This window comes from Portunus trituberculatus, chromosome 44, assembly GCF_017591435.1.
Source record: "Portunus trituberculatus isolate SZX2019 chromosome 44, ASM1759143v1, whole genome shotgun sequence".
NCBI lineage: Eukaryota > Metazoa > Arthropoda > Malacostraca > Decapoda > Portunidae > Portunus > Portunus trituberculatus.
Window position 1 is genome coordinate 15,004,006 of NC_059298.1, and position 24,053 is coordinate 15,028,058.

The 24,053-nt window shown below is 37.7% G+C and overlaps 1 protein-coding gene across 5 annotated transcripts in view; it reads right to left on the reverse strand.

The window, feature by feature from the left end:
• Positions 1-11,852: 11,852 nt before the first annotated feature.
• Positions 11,853-24,053, reverse strand: part of LOC123519038 (ADP-ribosylation factor GTPase-activating protein 1-like) — a 56,487-nt gene continuing 44,286 nt past the window's right edge. For 3 of the 5 annotated variants that reach the window (XM_045280175.1, XM_045280173.1, XM_045280172.1), the window contains 4 exons: positions 16,126-16,286; positions 15,370-15,462; positions 15,001-15,172; positions 11,853-12,623 (listed from right to left, as the gene is read on the reverse strand). In XM_045280175.1, coding sequence (XP_045136110.1) covers positions 12,507-12,623; positions 15,001-15,172; positions 15,370-15,462; positions 16,126-16,286 — 543 coding nt within the window. In that variant the 3' untranslated portion in view covers positions 11,853-12,506. The remainder of the gene's footprint in view (positions 12,624-15,000; positions 15,173-15,369; positions 15,463-16,125; positions 16,287-24,053) is intronic. The other 2 variants (XM_045280176.1, XM_045280174.1) reach the window with 1 other exon arrangement.

Genomic DNA, 24,053 nt, shown 5'->3' on the forward strand with positions numbered 1-24,053 from the left:
CTCCTTCGAGTTCCCCGCTCTCGTCTGACGCTGTCCAAACTCCTACCTCAGCCTCCAAGATCTCTCTTACCTAATAGAAGATTAATAAACGCACAAGAAATAATCTTAAAAACTACAAAAAAAGCATGATAATACTATGGGAACACCACGGGACAGGTGAAATAATGAACAATATGCAATAGCGAGCGAGCAGCTGCATCAGTCCGTTGTCATGTAACCAATAGGCGACTAGAGCGGCTCACGTCCCTCCCTCATCCCCCAGTTTCCTCCAGCTCCCTTCTTCTCCCTCAAGGTCCCCACCCTGTATGTCCCTACCTCTTTCCCCTGTCCGGATTCTGGCCAATCTTTTTTGAAATATTATTAATGTGAGAATGTTTCCAGGCAGTGGCCTTACATCTAGACTTCAAAAGTCAGTCATATGATTCACTGGTGAGCCCAAGGACACGAAATGATATCTATATCCATGTAGCAAAGAACAAGGGATCGAATGAAAGCTCTCGGCGTGAGTCTTTGTGAAAACCTTGGGTAAAAGCCCAGACTCAGTAAGTCACATATTATCGGAAATGCTCTTAATTCTTGCATGAGTGACAATGTTTCTCCCGCTAACCCCCTTCCCTTCAACATTCGCCATTTGTTGTCGTTGTTGTTGTTGTGTGTGTGTGTGTGTGTGTGTGTGTGTGTGTGTGTGTGTGTGTGCTTTTAATAGCTAAAATGGATACTCACATGCATTATAGATCCCTTTAAATGTATATGTTATCCAACCCAAGTGTTATATGAGTCAGTTGTGAATGGTGATACTGTGTTTACTACAGCCTTGTTATTTCTCACTCATAAAAATAGAAGCTTCTACAAATGAATAAGTAAACATAAGTTCATAAAATTTTCAAGAATCTTCATAGACGCAGGCTCTCTAAACCTATATACGTATCAAAATAAAGGCTACCTACAACAATCGTAGATGTATATTTTTTTCTAATGTAGAGATGACGTCATACATACACAAAGACGCGAAAGAGTGCCTGACATCACGTTCTAATAATGTGCTGCCGCTGTGCACTTTCAGTACGCAACTTACACTTTTATGTAAAAACGTATATCCTGAGTGTCCACAGGAAGTATGAATGACAGAGTTGTGATATTCACGTAGCATGTGATATAGTTCAGTGGATGTGAAAAATAAGATAAAATAAAAGGAAAAGAATGGTTTGTGCGTGCAATGTGTCACTTTCCCAGTCTTTAGCAGAACATACACACGCACGTACAGCGTCGAGTGTGTATGTACAGCGTGATGCTGATGACGGTTCTAAGATTATCATGTTGCATGACTCACCCCTCCCATCAAGTTTGTCGGCGGAGGCAATGTTCATGCTCTCTCACCTAGCTGGGCGGAACACACACACACACACACACACACACACACACAACTAGGTAAATACACAAATTTGTACATCACATTATCACACTACACGCCCCTGTAGATCCCACAACAAAACTAAAACTACTAATCTCATCTGATGTAGATAACACACACACACACACACACACACACGTCCCCTAGCTCTGTCATTAGCAAGTTATCAACACACACACACACACATACACACAAAGGTGGCATAACCCAGCATCTCGTGCCCTAAATGTTCTCTCTATCTTTAAACTTCCTGCCTAGATGAGAGTCACGGTGGGCATTGCAGCGGCGGGCCATGGGTGCTCTATCAGGCATGTCTGTCAGCACCCTGATCACTTAGGAGGTCTGACGTCTCACAAACTGCCCACTACCTCCCATGCAAATGTCAGGAGCGCCACTTGCAGCCAGATAGCTAAGTGTCTCTCTCTCTCTCTCTCTCTCTCTCTCTCTCTCTCTCTCTCTCTCTCTCTCTCTCTCTCTGATCCATTGCACTCTAGAAAACACCCTAAGAAATTAAGGTCAGAAGCAAGATAACGCTTTACGTACTACATCCTGTGTCTCAGAAAGTGTGGTGTGGGATGGCGTGGTATGAGCGGCAACGGGGAGGTGCGATATACGCCACATACAGCTTACTATGGAGCATATACGCCACCCCAAGGCCGAGGACGCTTTTATGCACGAGACAGTTAAAATTATCCAGTGTTGTAGTCCATTACCTGGCGTACTGTACCTCGTTGCAGAGAGAGAGAGAGAGAGAGAGAGAGAGAGAGAGAGAGAGATGTCCTATATTCATCATCAGTATAAAACACCTGCTGTTCGCGTTCGTGAGGTTCAATGGGCTGTAACACACACACACACACACACACACACACACACACACACACACACACACACACACACAGAAGATGTACGTAATAGTAGGAAGTTCATAACAATCAACAGAGGCACCAACATCACGTGCCTGGACACCTTTTGTTTTAACCTTGACGGCGCGACACCTCCGTTAGTGATCTTTCTCAATCACATTAAATTATCACGCGGTGGAAAAACAAGAGCAACAAAACTTATAACGATTAAACAGAGACAGAAAAAATATCCCACTGACCTTAAGGAAAACAATGTAACACTAACAGACTCGTTTGCTAAGAATATGTGGTAGTAAATATTTTCGTCCCGAGAACACACCTGAAGCTAACACACGCCAAAACCAAAATATTGTACTATCAGCGCATAGTATACATCGGTGCCGAGAAAGCCTGCAGGTGGTCGCGGGCCAAGGGTGCGGGGGAGGGCGCGACTGAGGCTAGCTAGCTTTTGTTGGCATTGTCGCAGGTGGTCCCCTTAAGGCTTGATGGCTCTGCTTCTCCAATAAAATGTCCTTCAAGCTTCACGGCCAAGTTCAAAACTACTTGCTACATAATATAAACAGAAACATATTCCCTACACTCATGCCAAGTTAATGATACTCGAGAACAGGGTATGAATGAGGCACAGCTACGTGGATTGGTAGGAGCCTCACGGTGGTGGTTGTAGGCAGGTGGTGGTGATGGAGGTGGTAGTGGGACAGGTAGTGGAGGTGCTCTCAAACATCCCACTCTCATGCCACCCCTGCCAAGTATTTGTCCTTCCCACAACCTCTTCCCATGTGCCGCAGCAACTAGTATTATCTACTGAATTCACTCCTGTGTTCAGTAATGTTCACTAAAGTACTAATCCATCATCCTTTTGTTTCAACTGATGTTTGACGGAGGGCAGTGATACTCTATTCGGAATACTTAGCAGAAGCAGGGACTCGCGATATTTCAAACTCCCGATCGCTACTTTAGCTTCAAAACTCTATGTTCCCAGGCAACTTTTAGATTCAGTGTAAAATATTTATAGACAGTTTGGGACGGTGTTACATGGACACGGCTACCAAATACGGCCTTTAACAGAGTCAGTGTTTATTATGTTCATGATGATTCTTTAAATGTATTAGATATTGACGTTCTAATTTATTAATGGCGAGGTCGAACACAGGAACGATATCTTCGTGTCGCAAGAGGTATTCGTGTCTTGCAGCTACTTATTTTATGTCATTATGCTTAAATATTGACGAGTGACACGACGTGAACCATCAACATATGCTCATCAATGGAGGTCACTAATCCAGCTCCGGGATTTTTTTTTTTTTTTTTTTTTGCGTGGATATATACACACATATATATACTTCCCAGTTCAATCTAAACAACACTCGACAGAACGAAGGAACTTATTCCAGTCAGTTGTTAGGTTTATGGGCGCCTCTTATAGGTCTTCTTATAGGTCTCTTGTAATACCAAGACAAAGCACGACTTCCGGGAGCCGTGAGGCAGAGTTGACGTTCACGATCGCACCATGTTAGTAATAGCTGGTTCCACAAGCAAGACTACTGATGCTGCACTAACCGAGCTACTCCCTAACTGTAGAGTTGGTTGGGGTGGGGGTGAGATTCTCTCGTCAGCAAGCAGGGGTTCCATATGGTATACCAAGCAGGCGGCCAAGTCAACACGTTTCTCTAACGCATACGTACTGTACGTATACGTACGTACGCGGGTACAGAAGTCAATTCAGATTAATTTATCAGATGAGATATCTTATTTCATTATCCAAAGGATGTATCCATTACAAATATACAAAAGTTTCATTGCATTAGTTGGTCAGGTTCATTAATAAATGTAGAAATAGTAGGTCCTTGAAAATAATGGAACTTCCGTCTTGAGAGAGCAGCGATGCCGGACCTATCCTGCAGAGCCTCCAATCCTGTTTTATAATATCCGGTAGATATATTGTCACGTTTTAGTTTAAGTAAGTGAATTTTCGATTAGCTTCCATGCTAATAGCGTTAATTTAACAAGTATTTTGCACCCCAATTAGAATAAACACTAATCCATCTCGTTGGTCTTTCAAAACAAACACCATGCACTCATTGGCTGATCAAAATGTTTTAAACAGTTGAGCCGTGATTAGAATAACAACAATGGTTCCACTAATTGAGACGGGACAGGAAATGATTAGAGGAATAGTACTGCGTGTACCTCTGCAGGTTGACTATACAGCGCATGTGCAGTGTGTAATCTGTGGAGTAAGTTTGATTAATTTAACTTCCCCATTCTTCAACACCATTTCCTTCTACATTTCCATGTATTCCTCACATGCAACACCACCAACGACATGCACCGCAAGGAAAAACAAAAAATAAAGGCTGAGAAAGAGCATAGGATGGGAAGAAGTGAAACTATATATATATATATATATATATATATATATATATATATATATATATATATATATATATATATATATATATATATATATATATATATATATATATATATATATATATATATATATATATCTATCTATCTATCTATCTATATATATATATATATATATATATATATATATATATATATATATATATATATATATATATATATATATATATATATATATATATATATGTATTTGGAAATTTGTTGTATGAATTTCTCATAATACAAATAGTGATTGACAAAATTTTCCTGCAAAAAGTCAACTTTGTCAATCACTATTTATATATATATATATATATATATATATATATATATATATATATATATATATATATATATATATATATATATATATATATATATATAGAGAGAGAGAGAGAGAGAGAGAGAGAGAGAAATTCTCACACACACACACACACAGTCACACACACAATCGAGGAGAGAGTGAGAAGTGAGGACCTAGAAATTGGAACGGCGAGTTTCAGCAGAGACCTTGTACGTAGATCGTCTAACAACTTGCATTTTGTCGTCAAGGTGGAGGTACGGATAAAATCAATTTTTTTTTTTTTTTTAGCTCCTTAGTAAGTATAGAAATGGATCTCAAGATTGAAAATTATCGGGTAGAAGCTGGACAGCGCTTTCCACTCTTCAAGTTCACCTACAGGCGATATAGGCTTTAATATATATATATATATATATATATATATATATATATATATATATATATATATATATATATATATATATATATATATATGGGCAGTCCGATTCGGAAGTCCAACTGTACGTTTGATTGTACTCGCATTTTCGAACCAGATAATAGAATCAGATTATAACCTCTGCCAAGTTAATCGAATAATCGCAATCAGAATGGCGAAAATTAAAGCGATTAGTAATTAATCCTGGTCGACGTCGTCCTTGTTTTTTTATTTTGCAATACTTATTTCTTAATAAATAAATAAATAAATAAATAAATAAATAATATATATATATATATATATATATATATATATATATATATATATATATATATATATATATATATATATATATATATATATATATATATATATATATATATATATATATATATATATATATATATATATACTTTTAAATAAACATCTTTTTGTTTTATTCTATTCCATTCACTTTTCGTATTTTCTCTATAATATAATATGTAAAATATAATGATTAATTATCAAATCATATATGAAATATATAGCTATATTTCACAAGTATAAAGTAGATATAATACGTGTTTCATTTCGATTTTACGTGCGCATCTCAATTGTTAAGAATATTACTACGTGTATTTTGTGTACTACGTACTGTATGCCGTTACACACACACACACACACACACACACACACACACACACACATATATATATATATATATATATATATATATATATATATATATATATATATATATATATATATATATATATATATATATATATATATATATATATATATATATATATATATTTTGATATAATAAAAAAAATATTTCTTTGATCTGAAAACCTTTTTAGTTAAAAATGACTTATTTAGGGTAAAAAAGGGGGAAATTAATTCCCTTTAGAAGCATTCAAAATTGCTTTTAAAAACATTGAATCACTTCTAAAAATATCAATTTTTTTTTTTTTAATTCATTGAATCAGATAATCACTACTCACTTAGATTTTTGGCACCCGAATTGGATAATCGAATTGGACTTGATGAGCTAGCGAATTGGTAATCAATAATTGGACAAATTTTTTTTTAATCGTGCCCACCTGTGTGTGTACGTGCATATATATATATATATATATATATATATATATATATATATATATATATATATATATATATATATATATCTACAGTAAATCCTCACTATATCGGACACTTATAAGTCGGATATCGGCTATTTTGGATGTTACCAACTGGGCACCCACGCTCCTCCCCAAAACGCATATCCCGTACACAGGGTGACTCAGACTGCATTGTGCTACCCTACCAATCACAACTATGGTCATTCGCACGATCCTCACTTACCTTATTTGTGATTTGTGCCTTGTGATGCATAGTACAGACTTATACGTGTATAATAGGCTCTATATAGCAACCAATTTCTTTATATACCGGACGCTCGTCGCTGTGAGGCAGGCACCTTCAGGGGAGAATCTGTCAAACTGTTTTAAACAGAATCTTTATACTATAGCTATTATTTACGGGGAGAATCTGTCAAACTGTATTAAACAGAACCTTTACACTATAGCTATTATTTACAAGGCTTTCACTACCATCATGTTGATTACTAAAAATATTAGAATTTTCCATCCAATTGGTTATTCTCTATTGTTCTATGCAAATTATTTAAATATAACTTAAAATACTCAGTATCATCTAAATTTTTTTGCATACATTTTATGTACATATATGATATTACTGATGCCCCTTCAGTTTATTTTTCCCTGCCGTGTTCATGTTTTCTTTCAACTATCTGATACTTAGAATGAATTGCACCAGGTACTCTTATTCTGTATTTTGTCTTACCACTGTAACAGCTGCAGTGATACATCTATGTACTCTGTAGTAATAGCATTTTCCCACTTCCCCTTCAGCATCTTTCATATCATGTGTTTTTCTCACCAAATCTTGGTGTAGCTGGCAGATCAGAAATACTTCCCTAGTTTGCAGCAACAAGAATTATGGGATCGATTATAAATTACTTTGTGCATATTCAACTGGCATGACAGAGATAATTAGACAATCTGAGTAGAATGTCCCAGACCAGTAAATCACTCACACAGTTTGAAGAGGGACACAAACTATCATTTGACTGCTGTATTATTCCCTCAAGGTAAGTAATTTCAGGGTGATGCATATCACCACTTCTACATTTTCAATAGTTACTCCCTTTCCCTCATATACTTAATATATAAAATGTGTAAAATGCTTTCACAGTTTATTTGCTCACACAACAGCCACTTCTCAAGAAGCTTGTTTTTTTTTTTTGCTGATTAAATCTGAGATCTTTGAAGTTTATTCTACATCTTGAGATAGTTACTACCCAGATTATCATACTTTACGAAAAATCCTTTTCATCTTTCACATTTACATTCTTTCCTTTCATCATATACCCAAAGATCCAAAAAACTTTCCTTTACTATAAGGCTCTTTCTTTTGCTTGCCTTTCCTCAAGCTAACACATAGACTCTTGTAACTGTATGGGATTACTTAGAAATTCAAAATAGTCACCATATGGTTTTACTAATGACAATAAAGGACATGAGTAATCTAGCTCATAAGAAATAGCATGGTTATGTCATTACAAAATACTTTAAATAAATATGTATAGTACAATACATACATATGCTGGTAATTCAAGCAAAAAATATATCTTATAATCCTGCCTGAACAAGTTGAGCTACTTAGAAATAGCTACTTTGAAATGAAGTGAACATAGTGGATAAATGACTTGTCAGCAAACTGATGTTTGCAAGAAACATAATAATATGTATCTATCTATAAATTACAGCATTATCAGACAAGGCCAGAACATGATGAGCAATACTCACTCCATGCTTCTGAAAAGGCAAGTATAGGAGCTGGAGTGGAGCTTCACTGCACAAAAACACAAGACACATCACCTGTTAAATAGTAAGTTGCTTGCAAATCTTTGTGCTGTCATACATGAACATAACTACTGCTGCTATAGCAGCTCCTTAGCAGTCCATTGAACATAATTATTGGGTTTACTCTTGTACCTCAAAAGATAGACAAAGGGTTCAAGAATAAAATGGTCAATGCCAGAGCACCTCCCTTTTTCTCCCACTGATATTGTTGTATAATGATCATGAAGGCAGACACAGGTGTCATACTCACTATGACTTGCTGCCCTTCTTAGATGGGCAGACACATTTGATATTTCAGTGTGCTGTCTTGCTTAACAAGTGTTTATGAGAAAGAGAATTACCGTCTACTATTCTGTGAATACAACTGATTCTCTAAATATCAAAATGTTTTCATATTTCTCCCACATCAATGAGTGAGTTACTTATCTTTGAACACTTTAATTACAGCTCATCAACTCCAAGTATAAATACATTGTCATCCAATTTCTAAATGTCATTACTAATAACAGAACAGCAGTTCTAAAAAACCTAGCTCATACACAACTTTATCTTTAACTGCATTAGAATCCCTAGAAGCTTTACTCAGAGGTTCTGAGGTTATAATTGTTCTTTCTCCACCACCAACTTCATAACTGATCCTTTCCAAGTAACACCCTTTGGTGAAGGATAGTATTTTATATTATCAAAATGAAAGCATATTCCTTCACTGCAATAAAATACTTTTAGGTTATTACCTCAACTTGTAAAGAATGGAACGGATCAAGTTTCTGATACATACTTTGAAAACTAATTTATTTCCATGTAATGAATTATTACTGATATAGGGGGAGTCACTGAGTTTTAAGCCGGCATTCTATCAACAACTCTTGATGTTTTAGAACTGACTAGACTTCAGTGACAGTCAATCCCTAGTCCAGAAATGATGATCAATGCACCAGGTAATGCCTAAATAATCAAGGGATACACTTACCAGAGGACCTTAAAAATGCTGAGCAACATCAATAAATCATATTTCATCACAGATGATGTCTGCTTGGCACCAATAGTTACTCAGACAGTTAATTCTTAACTGTTGCCAACATGGATAATCATTGCCATACCTATAGTTTCCTATAGGGTGCCAGATTATAAGAGGATGGACTTAACAAGTTATCTACTTGAAGCATTAAATTTGATAAACCAGGCTAGAAAGAAGGGTGAGGAAAAAAGGAACATTTGATACTCTGGCAATCCTGCAATACAATTCAGAAACTTGTACACATATACACACTTACACGTGTGAGCATATATATGCTTGTACGAATATGCATGCATCCACATCTCTTCCCTGTACAACAATAAACACACACACACACACACACACACACACACACACACACACACACACACACACACACACACACACACACACACACTCCTAGTTCATTAACATGCTACTACTTCGTACACATTAAACATAAATCATAACCCAAATTATTGTAGGAAAAATTTATCTATCTATCTATCTATTTATATAATATATATATATATATATATATATATATATATATATATATATATATATATATATATATATATATATATATATATATATATATATATATATATATATATATATATATATATATATATATATATATATATATATATATATATATATATATATATATATATATATATATATATATATATATATATATATATATATATATATATATATATATATATATATATATATATATATATATATATATATATATATATATATATATATATATATATATATATATATATATATATATATATATATATATATATATATATATATATATATATATATATATATATATATATATATATATATATATATATATATATATATATATATATATATATATATATATATATATATATATATATATATATATATATATATATATATATATATATATATATATATATATATATATATATATATATATATATATATATATATATATATATATATATATATATATATATATATATATATATATATATATATATATATATATATATATATATATATATATATATATATATATATATATATATATATATATATATATATATATATATATATATATATATATATATATATATATATATATATATATATATATATATATATATATATATATATATATATATATATATATATATATATATATATATATATATATATATATATATATATATATATATATATATATATATATATATATATATATATATATATATATATATATATATATATATATATATATATATATATATATATATATATATATATATATATATATATATATATATATATATATATATATATATATATATATATATATATATATATATATATATATATATATATATATATATATATATATATATATATATATATACATATATATACATATATACATATATATATATATATATACATATATACATACATACATACATATATATGTGTATATATATATATATATATATATATATATATATATATATATATATATATATATATATATATATATATATATATATATATATATATATATATATATATATATATATATATATATATATATATATATATATATATATATATATATATATATATATATATATATATGCATAAATTACCTTTTATTTCTACCTAAACACTAGTTTACAAAGTGGAATGAATTAACTTTTATGATGGGAAACACACACACACACACATACACACACACACACACACACACACACACACACACACACACACACACACACACACACACACACACACACACACACACACACACACACACACACACACACACACACACATGATGGGACCAACAAACTTGATGAGGCTCACATGCTACAACATAACTATCATCATGACACCTATGCTTCCTATCTCTTGTGCATAAAAATGTGCCGAATCATGTCTCACTGTTTCTTCCTATCAGTTTAAATGAAAGAAATTGACGAAACAATCCCTGTGAATAAATGGCTTTAGAGCTTAATAGATGTCAGTCTTGACAAACTTGGCAGAGTAATAGGAGGATACAATGCAAATCTTCTGGTGTTGAGTATAAAAATAGTTATTGTATATACCATTGATGGAGCTAAGTGCTAAGAGCTGATGATTGTTATGATGTCTTGGTGCTTCCTACATTGCCTGTGATTCCATTACTATGCAGGTCATAGTTGTTTTGAAAAACCTTTGGCTCACATGAAGAATGCTTGTCAAAAGAGCACTGGGCGATGGAAATGCAAGCAAAATATATAGAAGTATATGGACAGAGCTATTAACATAAGTTTTATCTCCACATTTATGAGTTACTTCACACAACCTTTACTGATATCTAAATAAGGATGAAAATCAACATTGAAGTAGAAAAAATAAATGGGTAAATATCTTTCTTTAAATATCTGATTCAACATAGGTACTGTACTTAATTTTTTTTTTTTTTAAGAAATGAAATTCAACATCTTAAAATACTACTGGTCGTAACTTATATTTGCTGGCTCATTTATAATCATAAAGAGGATATACAACATATTTTTCAATAACTTTTTATATATATATATTAATATGTTTTTTTAAGCTACAACTTATTATATGAAATTGCACCATACCCATAAATTTTATGATTCGTTTAAAAAATCTACAAACAATGTCTTAATAACAAAAATATTACTATGTGCAATATACATTCTTCTTCTGGGACATCCACACACTGCTGCTCGCTCTGCTAGGCTGCCCTCATCACAGGAGCACACAAACACTACAACAGTCTTTTGATCATGATTAGTCATAAAACTGTGTCACTGTATTCAATGCAGATTTGCTACATCCAATTATCTGATAATGATCAAAATAACTCTGTACTGCTGAAAGATTTCACTGTATGAAATCAGCTATTATTAATGTTTCATCCTTTCATCTAAATACCATTAATACTAGATTCTTCCTCTCCATGAATATAAAAAAATAATATATATTCTAAATGAATTTGGAATTCATTCAAAAGACTGTGTCTAGTAAAAAGTTCAAGAAACTCATTCATCACTTTAGAATCTACTTTAAAATGTTCTTGCTTCATTCAACATCCTCAACTGCACTTGGCATGTGTTAACTGGAAGGTCACTGGGCATCAACTTTCTCCCAGTCATCATCCCAGTTGTCCCAGGTGTGACCCTTGCCACTGCCACTGCCACCACTCCCCACATCTACCAACAACTCTTGTTCAGCCTTCCCTTCCTGCAAACAAAGGGACAAAATGTTATATCACTGCAAACTTTCAATTAATTTTAAAAGGTCAACACATTCAGCTTTAAAGTTTTAGTAAACTGGGCATCCCATACAACAATGTTAATTTTCATTCTTTTAGCAACCAGCCATTTCTTTCTTTGGGAACATTCAAAGAAATGGCAAAAATACAATATCAGAGACATCAACAGCAACTTGACTTTTCAAACATGTCTCATCAATGTTTGCAAGAGATGGCTTATGTTATTTATAGTTTACTATAGACAACAGTTTGCATGTAGATTCTGTTTAATGCTTCCTAATATTGTAAATTATCTCATTAAGAGAAATACATGTTTCAATGTTCTTATTTTTTTATAAACCATGTTCTGTATATCAGAACATAGAATAATGAAATATTGACTTGCCAGTATCTACATCAGTAAAAGCTCTATATGACACACTTTCTACTTTTTCTAAAGATTCCCAATTACTGTACTTGAATATATGGTCCATGAAAGAGATTATGGAATATTTGTCATGTCTCTTGTGGGTATATAAATATATTTTGAGTATTATAGATGGTCAATTACATTTTATGATTGTTTTGATAATGTAGAGAGAAAGCAAGAAAGTGAGAAAAGGAGGATACCCAAAGAATTGAATGTTGTGAGATATGAAAGAAAAGGCAGTGGTCTGGAAGACTAGAGAGAGGAATGAAGGGAGGCTGATGGGAATGGAGTGTGTGAGAGTGGAATACAAGGATAGAAACCAGAGGCCCCTCTATTATGGACATCTGCATGAGAGAATAAGGAATGAGCATCAATATGAATGAATAAGATGACAATGGGGAGTTTTCAGAACTAGTGGTTGTCACCAGGTGGCAACACAGTACGTGTCCTCTTTGCTCTCATAGGGGTAATATAGAACATACCTGCAGTGTCATTCTATAAACAGAGATGTAATAATTCGTTATAATATATATTTTTACGTAACTCCTTCTAAGTAGTAACACAGACAAAAGCAAACCCTATTCATGAACAAATGTCTATAAGTTGATTTTCTCGTGAATTGGCATTGAGGTTTGCTTGATCATCTTCACATTTCCAAAAGAGTACACCCTTGATCGGAAATGTATTAATCCAGTCGACAGTAAACATGAAAACAGCATGTCAGTGTCACTTAAAAGTCACAACCACGCAGCTCAACTTACTATTTAATGGAAACAACAATTCTAATTAAGAATAGGCAACTCAAGTATCCTGGCGAGAGTGTTGCTGTCTAACCCAACCTGGCCTGGCCACCTGTTTAACTTAACAAACACATTGTTGGACAAATAATTAATTCCTGCTGTAATGTCCATGCCACTACGCCATGAGGAGGAAACATTCACATATTCCTCTCTCCTCACTCTACAGCTGTCCAGTGATATGCTTAGTCTTTGCTCGACTGTTTTGCCGCGTCTTGATCTTGATGAAAGCGATGCTAAAATTACCACGAAAATAACTATACCCATATATTACGATGTTACTGAGTAAGCTGGGTCATACTATACAGTACAGTCAAAGATTTTACCTTTTTCATTATCCAAATCAATAGATTTTAGACTTGTAGTATGCCACATTTAAGATACTGATAGCAGTATTAAGAGATAATTACAACAAAATATTTATGTTTTGACTATCTTCTCCCAAATTATCCAAACAGGATATTTAAAAGTAGATACAGAATGTCAACAATATCATCATAATCAATGTTCTATGCATCTGTATGTGCCTGGGATTTAATACAGCAATAATTTAGCTCATGTCAGCAAGGGACACATAGCAGTGGTGACATCTGGTGGATTAGTTCCGAAAACTCCCCATTATTGTAATCTGTGGTCTAATTCCACTAACACCTACTTATATTTCCCATGACAAATTGATCTGCAATGAAGAGAATTAGGTATATTATATTGATGCCAATTACAATAAATGGCAAAGGACAGTTAATTTCAGGTTAAATTAGCCAACTTGAGAAAATAAAGCTTCTTGATGATTTCTTTCACCTTTTAAAATACGTTCCCTTATTTTCAGGGTCTTTATCTTCCAATACCAATGAAGTCATACTCTGTTGGATGGGGATCAAGTAACTGCAAAGTAAGTATGCAGCAGCAAGTGTTTAGATGGTGCTGCAAAACAGTCCCTCCTGTAGGTGTGCTGTTATGTCTCTAGTATCACCTTTTCCCTGTTGCTCTGTCTATTTTTGTTACAGGCCATACACTTAATATAAACCAAGATAAGAAATTCTTGATATATAATCATGATGTTGAAGCAAAATTACTGCAGAAAGAAAGTGCCCAATTTAGAAGTTTGATAGTATAAAAATGAAGAACCATACATATCACCTTTTTAGTTGAGCTCCTGTTCTTCTTTGTAGCATTGCTGGCATTCTTCTTGGAAACTCGAGAATTAGGAGAGGTCTCTGTTGAGCTCAGTTTGGTCTGTCCTGGTGAGTTTGGTTGGCTGTTGTTACCCCAGTCGCTGGTCCATGTGTCATCACCCCAGCCATCATTTGCCCTTAAAAAATGCACTATTTATTCTTCTGTTCCATTATAGATATGGTACAGCAAGGTAAAGCAAAAAATGGACTACCACATTGTGAGACAGCAAATTCAATTATTATTTATCAAAATACTCAAAAGCTGTTACATTTTTAATATATAAGTAAAGGTAATATAATGCACATATGTTGAGACTATGAAGTAATGTCTTACTCCACACTGCAACTTTCACCCTCTGCTTTTTCATCACCACCATGGCCATCACCACCGCTGCTGTCTGGGTCAGAAGTGTTCACACTGGTTCCACTGGGTTAGGGGGTTGAGGAGAGCCATGCAGGTATTTGATGAGCATGCAAATAATATTCCCAGCACCAATGTGTTAGAGGATAAAGAAACATGAATAAAGCCATGACAAGCTTTTAGGTTGGATTGTTCAACAGTTATTAGTGACTTATCTTTTGTTATGTTCATAAAAATAAATAATGATGAACATGTCTTACCATGCATAATGCTTAGGGTAAATCTATACATAAATATACATATATGGACACAACTAATTGGTTAAGCAATGACACAATTTTGTCTAATCTACACTGATGGCCATTCCTTGGAGCTCCCTCAAGGGATGCTTATAACAGGATTTCTATCCATCCCTGTCCATACACTTCACTCTTGCATATTCTACCCAACATTAATATTGTCTATCCTTCCATATCATCTGCTCCACCTTTGCATACACTTCTTGTCATCTAGCACAAACAACAAGTAACACAAGTCATTAGTATTGGGATTTACTGTCGTGGATATTTTCATGAGTATCAAAAGTATTTCATCAGAAGGAAGTTGTTCACAAGCCACAGAAACACACTGGTTTAGCCTGCAATACACAGAACATGTTTTGGACAAAGATTATATGCCTAGAGGGCATGCTGATTAACTTCAACAATTGGAGAGCAGCTGTCAGCTCACCTGTTGTTGTCTAGTCGTTGGTAACCATCACCAGGGCCCAGCAAGAGAGATGAGCGCTCATGAGGTCCTCCAGAACTCCCTGTGAGGCTTCCCATCCCTGTACCACCACTGCCCCAGGCTCGGGAAGCTTCATTCCATCCTCGACGGGACACCTCACTCACCTACAAAAAATAAAAAGTCACATGTTTATCACAAGGAAACATTACACTTTCTTTTTGTCTTTGATGTTCACACAGGTTCTTAAGTGAAATATGAAATTATACTAGTAACGTGCAACTTCTTCCACTACTTGGTAGAACATTCTTGAGGCAGTACGTACCTTATTCAATAATGTTCACAACACAAAAAAATGCACACCAGAAGTACATACAAAAACATGTAAACTGACAAAATCCCTCAATCTTAGTTTGATGTAATATATACATATATGAATAATTTATGAAACAAATCACTATATAGTATATTAATATGGTGGGTTCTTCACACAGTATTATATAAAAGTAATATTGTTAAGAAAATCTTCCTGAGTGTGCATTAAATTCATGGCTACCTCCCTCAAGACTGTTGTGTCCATGCATCAAATGCCCCTTGCTGTCTCCAGGGTGGTGTGAACTGACAGCTTCATGACACTGAAACCACTATATTTATACTTCATGCCTGACACAAGAATATGCATGACAACACCACCATCAGCTAGGTCTGTGTGTGTGTGTGTGTGTGTGTGTGTGTGTGTGTGTGTTTTTTTTTACATTAAGGCCTATAGCGCCTGTAGGCACACTTGAAGAGTATGTAGGAAGCACTGTTCAGAAGTGCTGTTCAGCTTCCGCCCATTAGTGGGGCAGGCAGTTTTATTTATAGTGGTACCCATGTTAGGACCCATATCACCACACCACCCAACCTCATCTTAGATGTAAGGCAATTACACCACCTAGAACCTGGGTATCATGGTGACATGTAGGTAATTTTAAATCACTCGACAAATGACAGCTTCAAAGCGGTATTCAAATCTACGCATGGACGTCTGCCCGATCCCACGCTCACCACTTATCCACTACGTCACCGCCTGTGTGTAGAGACATGCAAATTGTGTATCCAAAGTATAGTGACACTTGACAGACATAATTAAACAATATATTATGTACTTTTTATCCCTCCTATTCAAGTGTTTATTTCTTTCTTTATTTTTTAAGGCAGACAGTTCAATAAAGCTTTTGAGCTGCCAAACCCCAAAACACAATGCAACCTAAGAGTAAAAGTTAAAATTTTCATCAGCGTATACAGTGCCTTATAAGTAACAAGTCAGCATGAAACAATACTTACTCCTAAATGTCACAAACTCTACACATGTATGGTTATAAATCATTCAATCTATCTGGTATTCCTGTCAGTATACAAAGGTTTCCACAAATTAAGCCCAAGGTGAAGCCTAACTAATTTCTCAAGGCCTGATTTACAAGTGTATTTGGTTACTATTACCAGAAAGTCAGGTTGTTTGCAGACAAAAGCAAACACTGAATAATTCGAGGTCACTGGGGAACGCAAGGGTCTCTGCAAAGAGACGGACAGCAATTTGAACACATATGGACCCCGTGTTGGTTTAGCTCAAGTTATTGTCCTGCGATCAATGTTTATGTTTGCCAGTTTTGGTGAGGATTTCATAGTGCATACCATGTTGGGATATGACCCGAGGTCGGTCGGTCGGTCGGTCGGTCGGTCTCTCTCTCTCTCTCTCTCTCTCTCTCTCTCTCTCTCTCTCTCTCTCTCTCTCTCTCTCTCTCTCTCTCTCTCTCTCATACGGTGGATATATCATATGCATTTTTTCTTTCCCCAGAGAGCATAAGCACATTACTCAAGAGAACGTGAACACAATGCTTTACTCCCAGCAATGTGTGGCGTCCTTCAAGGCAGGGCATGGCGGGTATCGGGACCCAGCCTACTGGTCAAGGGGAGGAAGAGAGTGAATGTGAGAGAATGAGACATCAAGTGAAAGTATAGAGTACACACACACACACACACACACACACACACACACACACACACACACACACACACACACACACCTAATAAACAATAACCATTTGCAAGGGGGACAGCCGTCACACGAAGAATGGGAACAGGGCGGGATGGCGGTATTTCTTCCGGTGAACAATGGGACGCTTAAACTCCCGCTTCTCCACCCGAACGTATTGACTTCTATAATTGTATTCCCATAGGGCATGCACAAGGGGCTCCCACAACATTCCTATTAAAGACGAACACCGCACGGCCGCTGCCACGAAAGCGCTCACCGTCACAGGACGAAGACAACCGCTCTGAGTGCTCTCTCGGTTGACGGGCGGGTAGGTAGGCAAACAGGACGGAATGTGTCACAGCTCCCGCATTACGCTCGTTAGGTTATAGAATCCTAAGTATGGTCCTCGATGAGCTGAACGACACATCGGAGGACGCTGCTTTGTCCCCACAATGCTGGATCCACAGAGTGCTCAGTTGGTGGTGTGGACATTGTGAACTGCTGACTAGGGAGGAGGCGACATTCATCCCATCCCGTGGCATCGCTCTACTCTTCACTCTTCTCTGACCTTTCCTGACCTACATAGTTTTCGCCTCATCCACTGACCTCGGAGGCCTCGTGCATGCTCCTCACAGTGCAAGCCACAGTTCACACCCACCTTGTGCTCTACCGCCCACCCGGCGTGCTTTATGGAGTCTGTGATGGCCAACTGGGCGCGGCGAACGTGGGCTGCCAGTCTGGTCTCGAAGAGCTTAGCCTTCAGCCGACCAAAAGCTAACCTGGACCCATCCTGACGTGGCCACTGGGCCAAGGTGACGGGCCCGCTCTTGTGACAGGAGTCGTCGTCGTCTTCTTCACAGTCATCCATGTTATTCTGAAGCCTTCCTCGGCCGACACTGACATCTCCGTTATCCATGTTCTTTCGGGCACTGTTACCACTTTCAGTCTCCACAACAAGGCTCGTTACTATCACTCCCGCTACAGCCTTCCTCGCCGCCTGCGTCACGGTATCTGCCAGGGCAACGCTGTCCTCCCACTGCTCTCTCTCTCTACCTCACTGAGCCAACCTGCATCTCTCTTCCCCCGGCACAGTTCACATGACAGGCTACACTGTACACTCCACTCTGTAACGGTAAGGTTCGTAATATCCTGTCCACCAGGGACGCTTCCCCTCGGACCACACGGCCACCACCATCCACCCTTTCCAAGTCCGCCAGCTATAGTAGCAAAATGTATTATTGCAAATATTAAAGGGAAAATAACACGCCAGATTTATCCTGAGAGCATAACGGTGGGCCGGTGGGGTTAGGGTGCCAGTGCGGCGGCTCTTTCTCTTCCAGTATTTCTTTTTCTTCTGAAATTTCGTGGTTTGTGAATACGTGGCACAAATAAATGATACGAGAGAGAGAGAGAGAGAGAGAGAGAGAGAGAGAGAGAGAGAGAGAGAGAGAGAGAGAGAGAGAGAGAGAAAAAGGGGGACATGAGAAGGTCGTTACGAGGATGAAAATTATCAGCAAAACAAGACCCAATAAAACCTCATCTAAAACATTAACTCCCCCACTCGATCTTCCGCCACAAGACAATTATTACAAAATGTAGTATTGGACGAGGTATGCCGCCACAGAGCCAGCCAGCTAACCAGCCACCCAGACCCCCGTCACCCCCTCCACATGCACCGTCAAGGCACCGCACTACAAAACACCACCACCACCTCGTCGAGTGATTGGCGAGAGGCGCGGCGTGATGGAGCCTTGAACTGTGCTTTGTCCCAGCTCATGAGACACTCCAGACCACGCTCCGACAGCTCCACTCTCTCTCTCTCTCTCTCTCTCTCTCTCTCTCTTAATTTCACCACAGGGACACCGCAGTCTTTTCCAAGCACTCACGCTCAACCACAGTCACGAATAAGCACTCATTTTTACAGCCACACCACCACCCCCACAGCACAGAACACCTTAGTCAGCATCACAGCGCCACCACAGCAATCACAGCACGTGTCACTAACAACCTGCACCACACACCGCCCCATACCACATCACGCCACCACACACGCCCCTCCCTAGCCCACAGCAGACTCCGTACCGAATTATCCTCAGTCAACAAAACTAGCTGGCTGACTGGCTGGCTGGCTGGCTGGTTCGCGGACTCTCTCTCTCTCTCTCTCTCTCTCTCTCTCTCTCAAGGTAAGTAACCGTTTACAGCTTTCAGGGTAAAAATTGCATCGGAAACCACTACCATTACTGCCACCACCACCACCACTACCACTATTACTACTACTACTACTACTACTACTACTACTACTATAAACATCAAACACACATTATCGATTTTACATACATATCAATTATTTCTCTCTCTCTCTCTCTCTCTCTGTGTGTGTGTGTGTGTGTGTGTGTGTGTGTGTGTGTGTGTGTGTGTGTGTGTGTGTGTGTGTGTGTGTGTGCAGACTTTCCATTTTCACCGTAAATTATGTACGTCTCAGGAGTCGATTCCCCCCCATCTCTCTCTCTCTCTCTCTCTCTCTCTCTCTCTCTCTCTCTCTTTCGATTATTTTCTTTCCTCGCCATCACCACTACCACCATTACCACCACCACCACCACCACCACCACCTCCTCTTCCTTTTCCATGCTGCACTATTTTTCTTCCTTCCCTGCCAGCACCACCGGCTTTGGAAGGAAGGGTGAGTGGGAGGAACCTTCAACTTTACCATCCTGCTTCCCTCACTTCATTTTATCAGATGGAATACTCGGAGCAGCTTTGTAGGGACCAATTGTTATGCTGCTGTGGTGTGTGTGTGTGTGTGTGTGTGTGTTTTCCCTTTGTGTTCGTTGGTGATTGTGTTCTTTCTTTATAATTTCACTACCACCCTCAGCACCATTGCCTCTTATTCCTCCTTCATCACCATCATCACCACTACTACCAGTAACTCTTCCTCCTCTTCCTCTTCCTCATCCTATACCGTTGCCTCAAATTCACACCTCATTGCTTCTTCTTCTTCTTCTTCTTCTTCCTCTTATTCGTCCTTCTCCTCCTGTTCCTCCTCTTTCGCTCTTTTTACTCACTCACTCTTCTTCTTTCCGCCTTCTCTGTCATTTACACTTTTGCTATCACGTGATCATTTAGTTCTCTCTCTCTCTCTCTCTCTCTCTCTCTCTCTCTCTCTCTCTCTCTCTCTCTCTCCTATGCATTCACCTAAAGTTCATTCTACACTCCATTAACCATCTTTTTAATTTTTTTGCACATTATTTCGCTCCATGGAGTAAGAGAGAGAGAGAGAGAGAGAGAGAGAGAGAGAGAGAGAGAGAGAGAGAGAGAGAGAGAGAGAGAGAGAGAGAGAGAGAGAGAGAGAGAGAGAGAGAGAGAGAGAGAGAGAGATTCACGCCTTTCATAATGCCATCTCATTATCTCATTAACACTTTCAATCTTCTCTCTCTCTCTCTCTCTCTCTCTCTCTCTCTCTCTCTCACACACACACACAACGGTGGTGAAGTAATGATTCCCGGTGTTTACATAGTGTCATTTTGGTTACTAACACCACCACATAGACAGCTGGGCAGACTACTGCTACTACTACTACCACCACCACCACCACCACCATCTGGATTCGATCCATCCCCCACCCCATCCCCACCCTACTAACACCATCTGGACCCCAACTGTCTGTCACCACCACGACCACGACCACGACCACCACCACCACCACCACCACCATTTACACCAGGAATTCTCCACCTTTCTTCCATTATTAAACATTCGCCTTGATGTATTTCTCCATTTACCCCCTTACTGAAAAAACATACAAGCCATTCTTATTTCCCTCACACAGTCACGCACGCAAGCACACACACACACACACACACACACACACACACACACACACACACACACTCACTCACTCACACACACTCACTCACTCACTCACTCACTCTCACTCTCTCTCTCTCTCTCTCTCTCTCTCTCTCTCTCTCTCTCTCTCTCTCTCTCTCTCTCTCTCTCTCTCTCTCTCTCTTTCACTATTAAAAATGCAATTAAATTATTATTGAATTATCAGGTACATACATCAATTATTTACTCTTACCATGTAGTTTTTTTTTTTTTTTAACATCAAGAATTAAATTTACATATGGCTGATAATCGCTGATGTAGCCTAAACTCATCACCAGCGTCTAGATCACTGTCTCTGTCACCATCATCATCAACACCACTATCACAACCACATTATCAAGTACCACTATCCATCCTCCTACATAACACTCACCAATCCCATTCACCACCCCTTCAAAATCACCACCACCACCACCACCTAAACATAAGGACAACACCATCCCACCACTCAATCCCCCTAGTCTCCCCTCCTCTCCCACTCCTCCACCACTAAGCACACAAAGAAGCCATCAACTACCCCTCCACCACTACCATCACCACCACCACCACTACCACCACCGCTACCCCAAGGCCATCTATACGCAATGATAGTCTGCAAATTACGCCGTTACCACATCGTTTGTGTCACGCGCACACACTCACGTCGCCACCACCAGCAGGACGGAGGGAGGGAGGGAGGGAGGGAGGGAAGATGTAAAAGAAGATGAAGAACAACAGCAAAAAAAGACGAAGACAACAACAAAAACAAGAGAAGGAAGAAGAACAGGCAGGCAAACAAGTAATCAAACAACAAAGGAAAAAAAAGGAAAACGAAAGCAAAATAAGGAAGGAAAAAAGAGAAAGAAAGAAAAACTCAAGTAAAAATGACAAATACAATATATGGGAACAGAACGGCAACAAATGAAAGGAAGGGACGAAACAGAGCAGAAGGAAGCTGGAAGAAGAAGAAGAAGAAGAAGAAGAAGAAGAAGAAGAAGAAGAAGAAGAAGAAGAAGAAGATATAAAGACAAGAAAACTGGGTAAGATAAACAAGGAAATAATAGAAAGAATGAGAAAACCACAATTCAGTAGAGATTTATCAGATCTGAATAAGTATGGAATGACGAAATGAGAGAGAGAGAGAGAGAGAGAGAGAGAGAGAGAGAGAGAGAGAGAGAGAGAGAGAGAGAGAGAGAGAGAGAGAGAGAGAGAGAGAGAGAGAGAGAGAAAGGGAAGGAGAACATTAAAGATAGACGAAGTGGAGTGAATTGGAGGAGGAGGAGGAGGAGGAGGAGGAGGAGGAGGAGGAGGAGGAGGAGGAGGAGGAGGAGGAGGAGGGAGGAGGAGGAGGAGGAGATCGAGGAGGAGGAGGAGGAGGAGGTAAGACTTGGAGGAGGCGTCCTTGATCTTATTTTGGGCATGAGAGGCGACCCTTCATCTCCCCGCGACTCTTCAAACACCTCCACTCCTCCTCCTCCTCTTCCTTCCATTCTCTTTCTTACCATTCCCTAAAGAGAAGGTAAAAGCAATAGCAAACTAGCTTTCATATTCTCTCTCTCTCTCTCTCTCTCTCTCTCTCTCTCTCTCTCTCTCTCTCTCTCTCTCTCCCTAAGCGAAGAATGATGACCGGTTGTCTTCGACCGACCGACTGCTGGAGGAGGAGGAGGAGGAGGAGGAGGAGGAGGAGGAGGAGGAGGAGGAGGAGGAGGAGGAGGAGACAAGAGAAAATTACGAGAAAATAAAATTAATAAAAGAAAAAAAATATGTCTGGGAAAGAGGAAGAGAACGAGGTCGACAACACACAAGAGGAGGAGGAGGAGGAGGAGGAGGAGGAGGAGGAGGAGGAGGAGGAGGAGGAGGAGGAGAAGGAGAAGGAGAAGGAGAAGGAGAAGGAGAAGGAGAAGGAGGAGAAGAAGAAGAAGAAGAAGAAGGAGAAGGAGAAGGAGGGAGGGGAGGGAGGAGGAAGAGAAAATGACGAGAAAACAAAATTAATATAAAAGGGATGGAGGGGAATAAACGTGACCAAAGAGAAGTGAATTCAGACAGAAGGAAA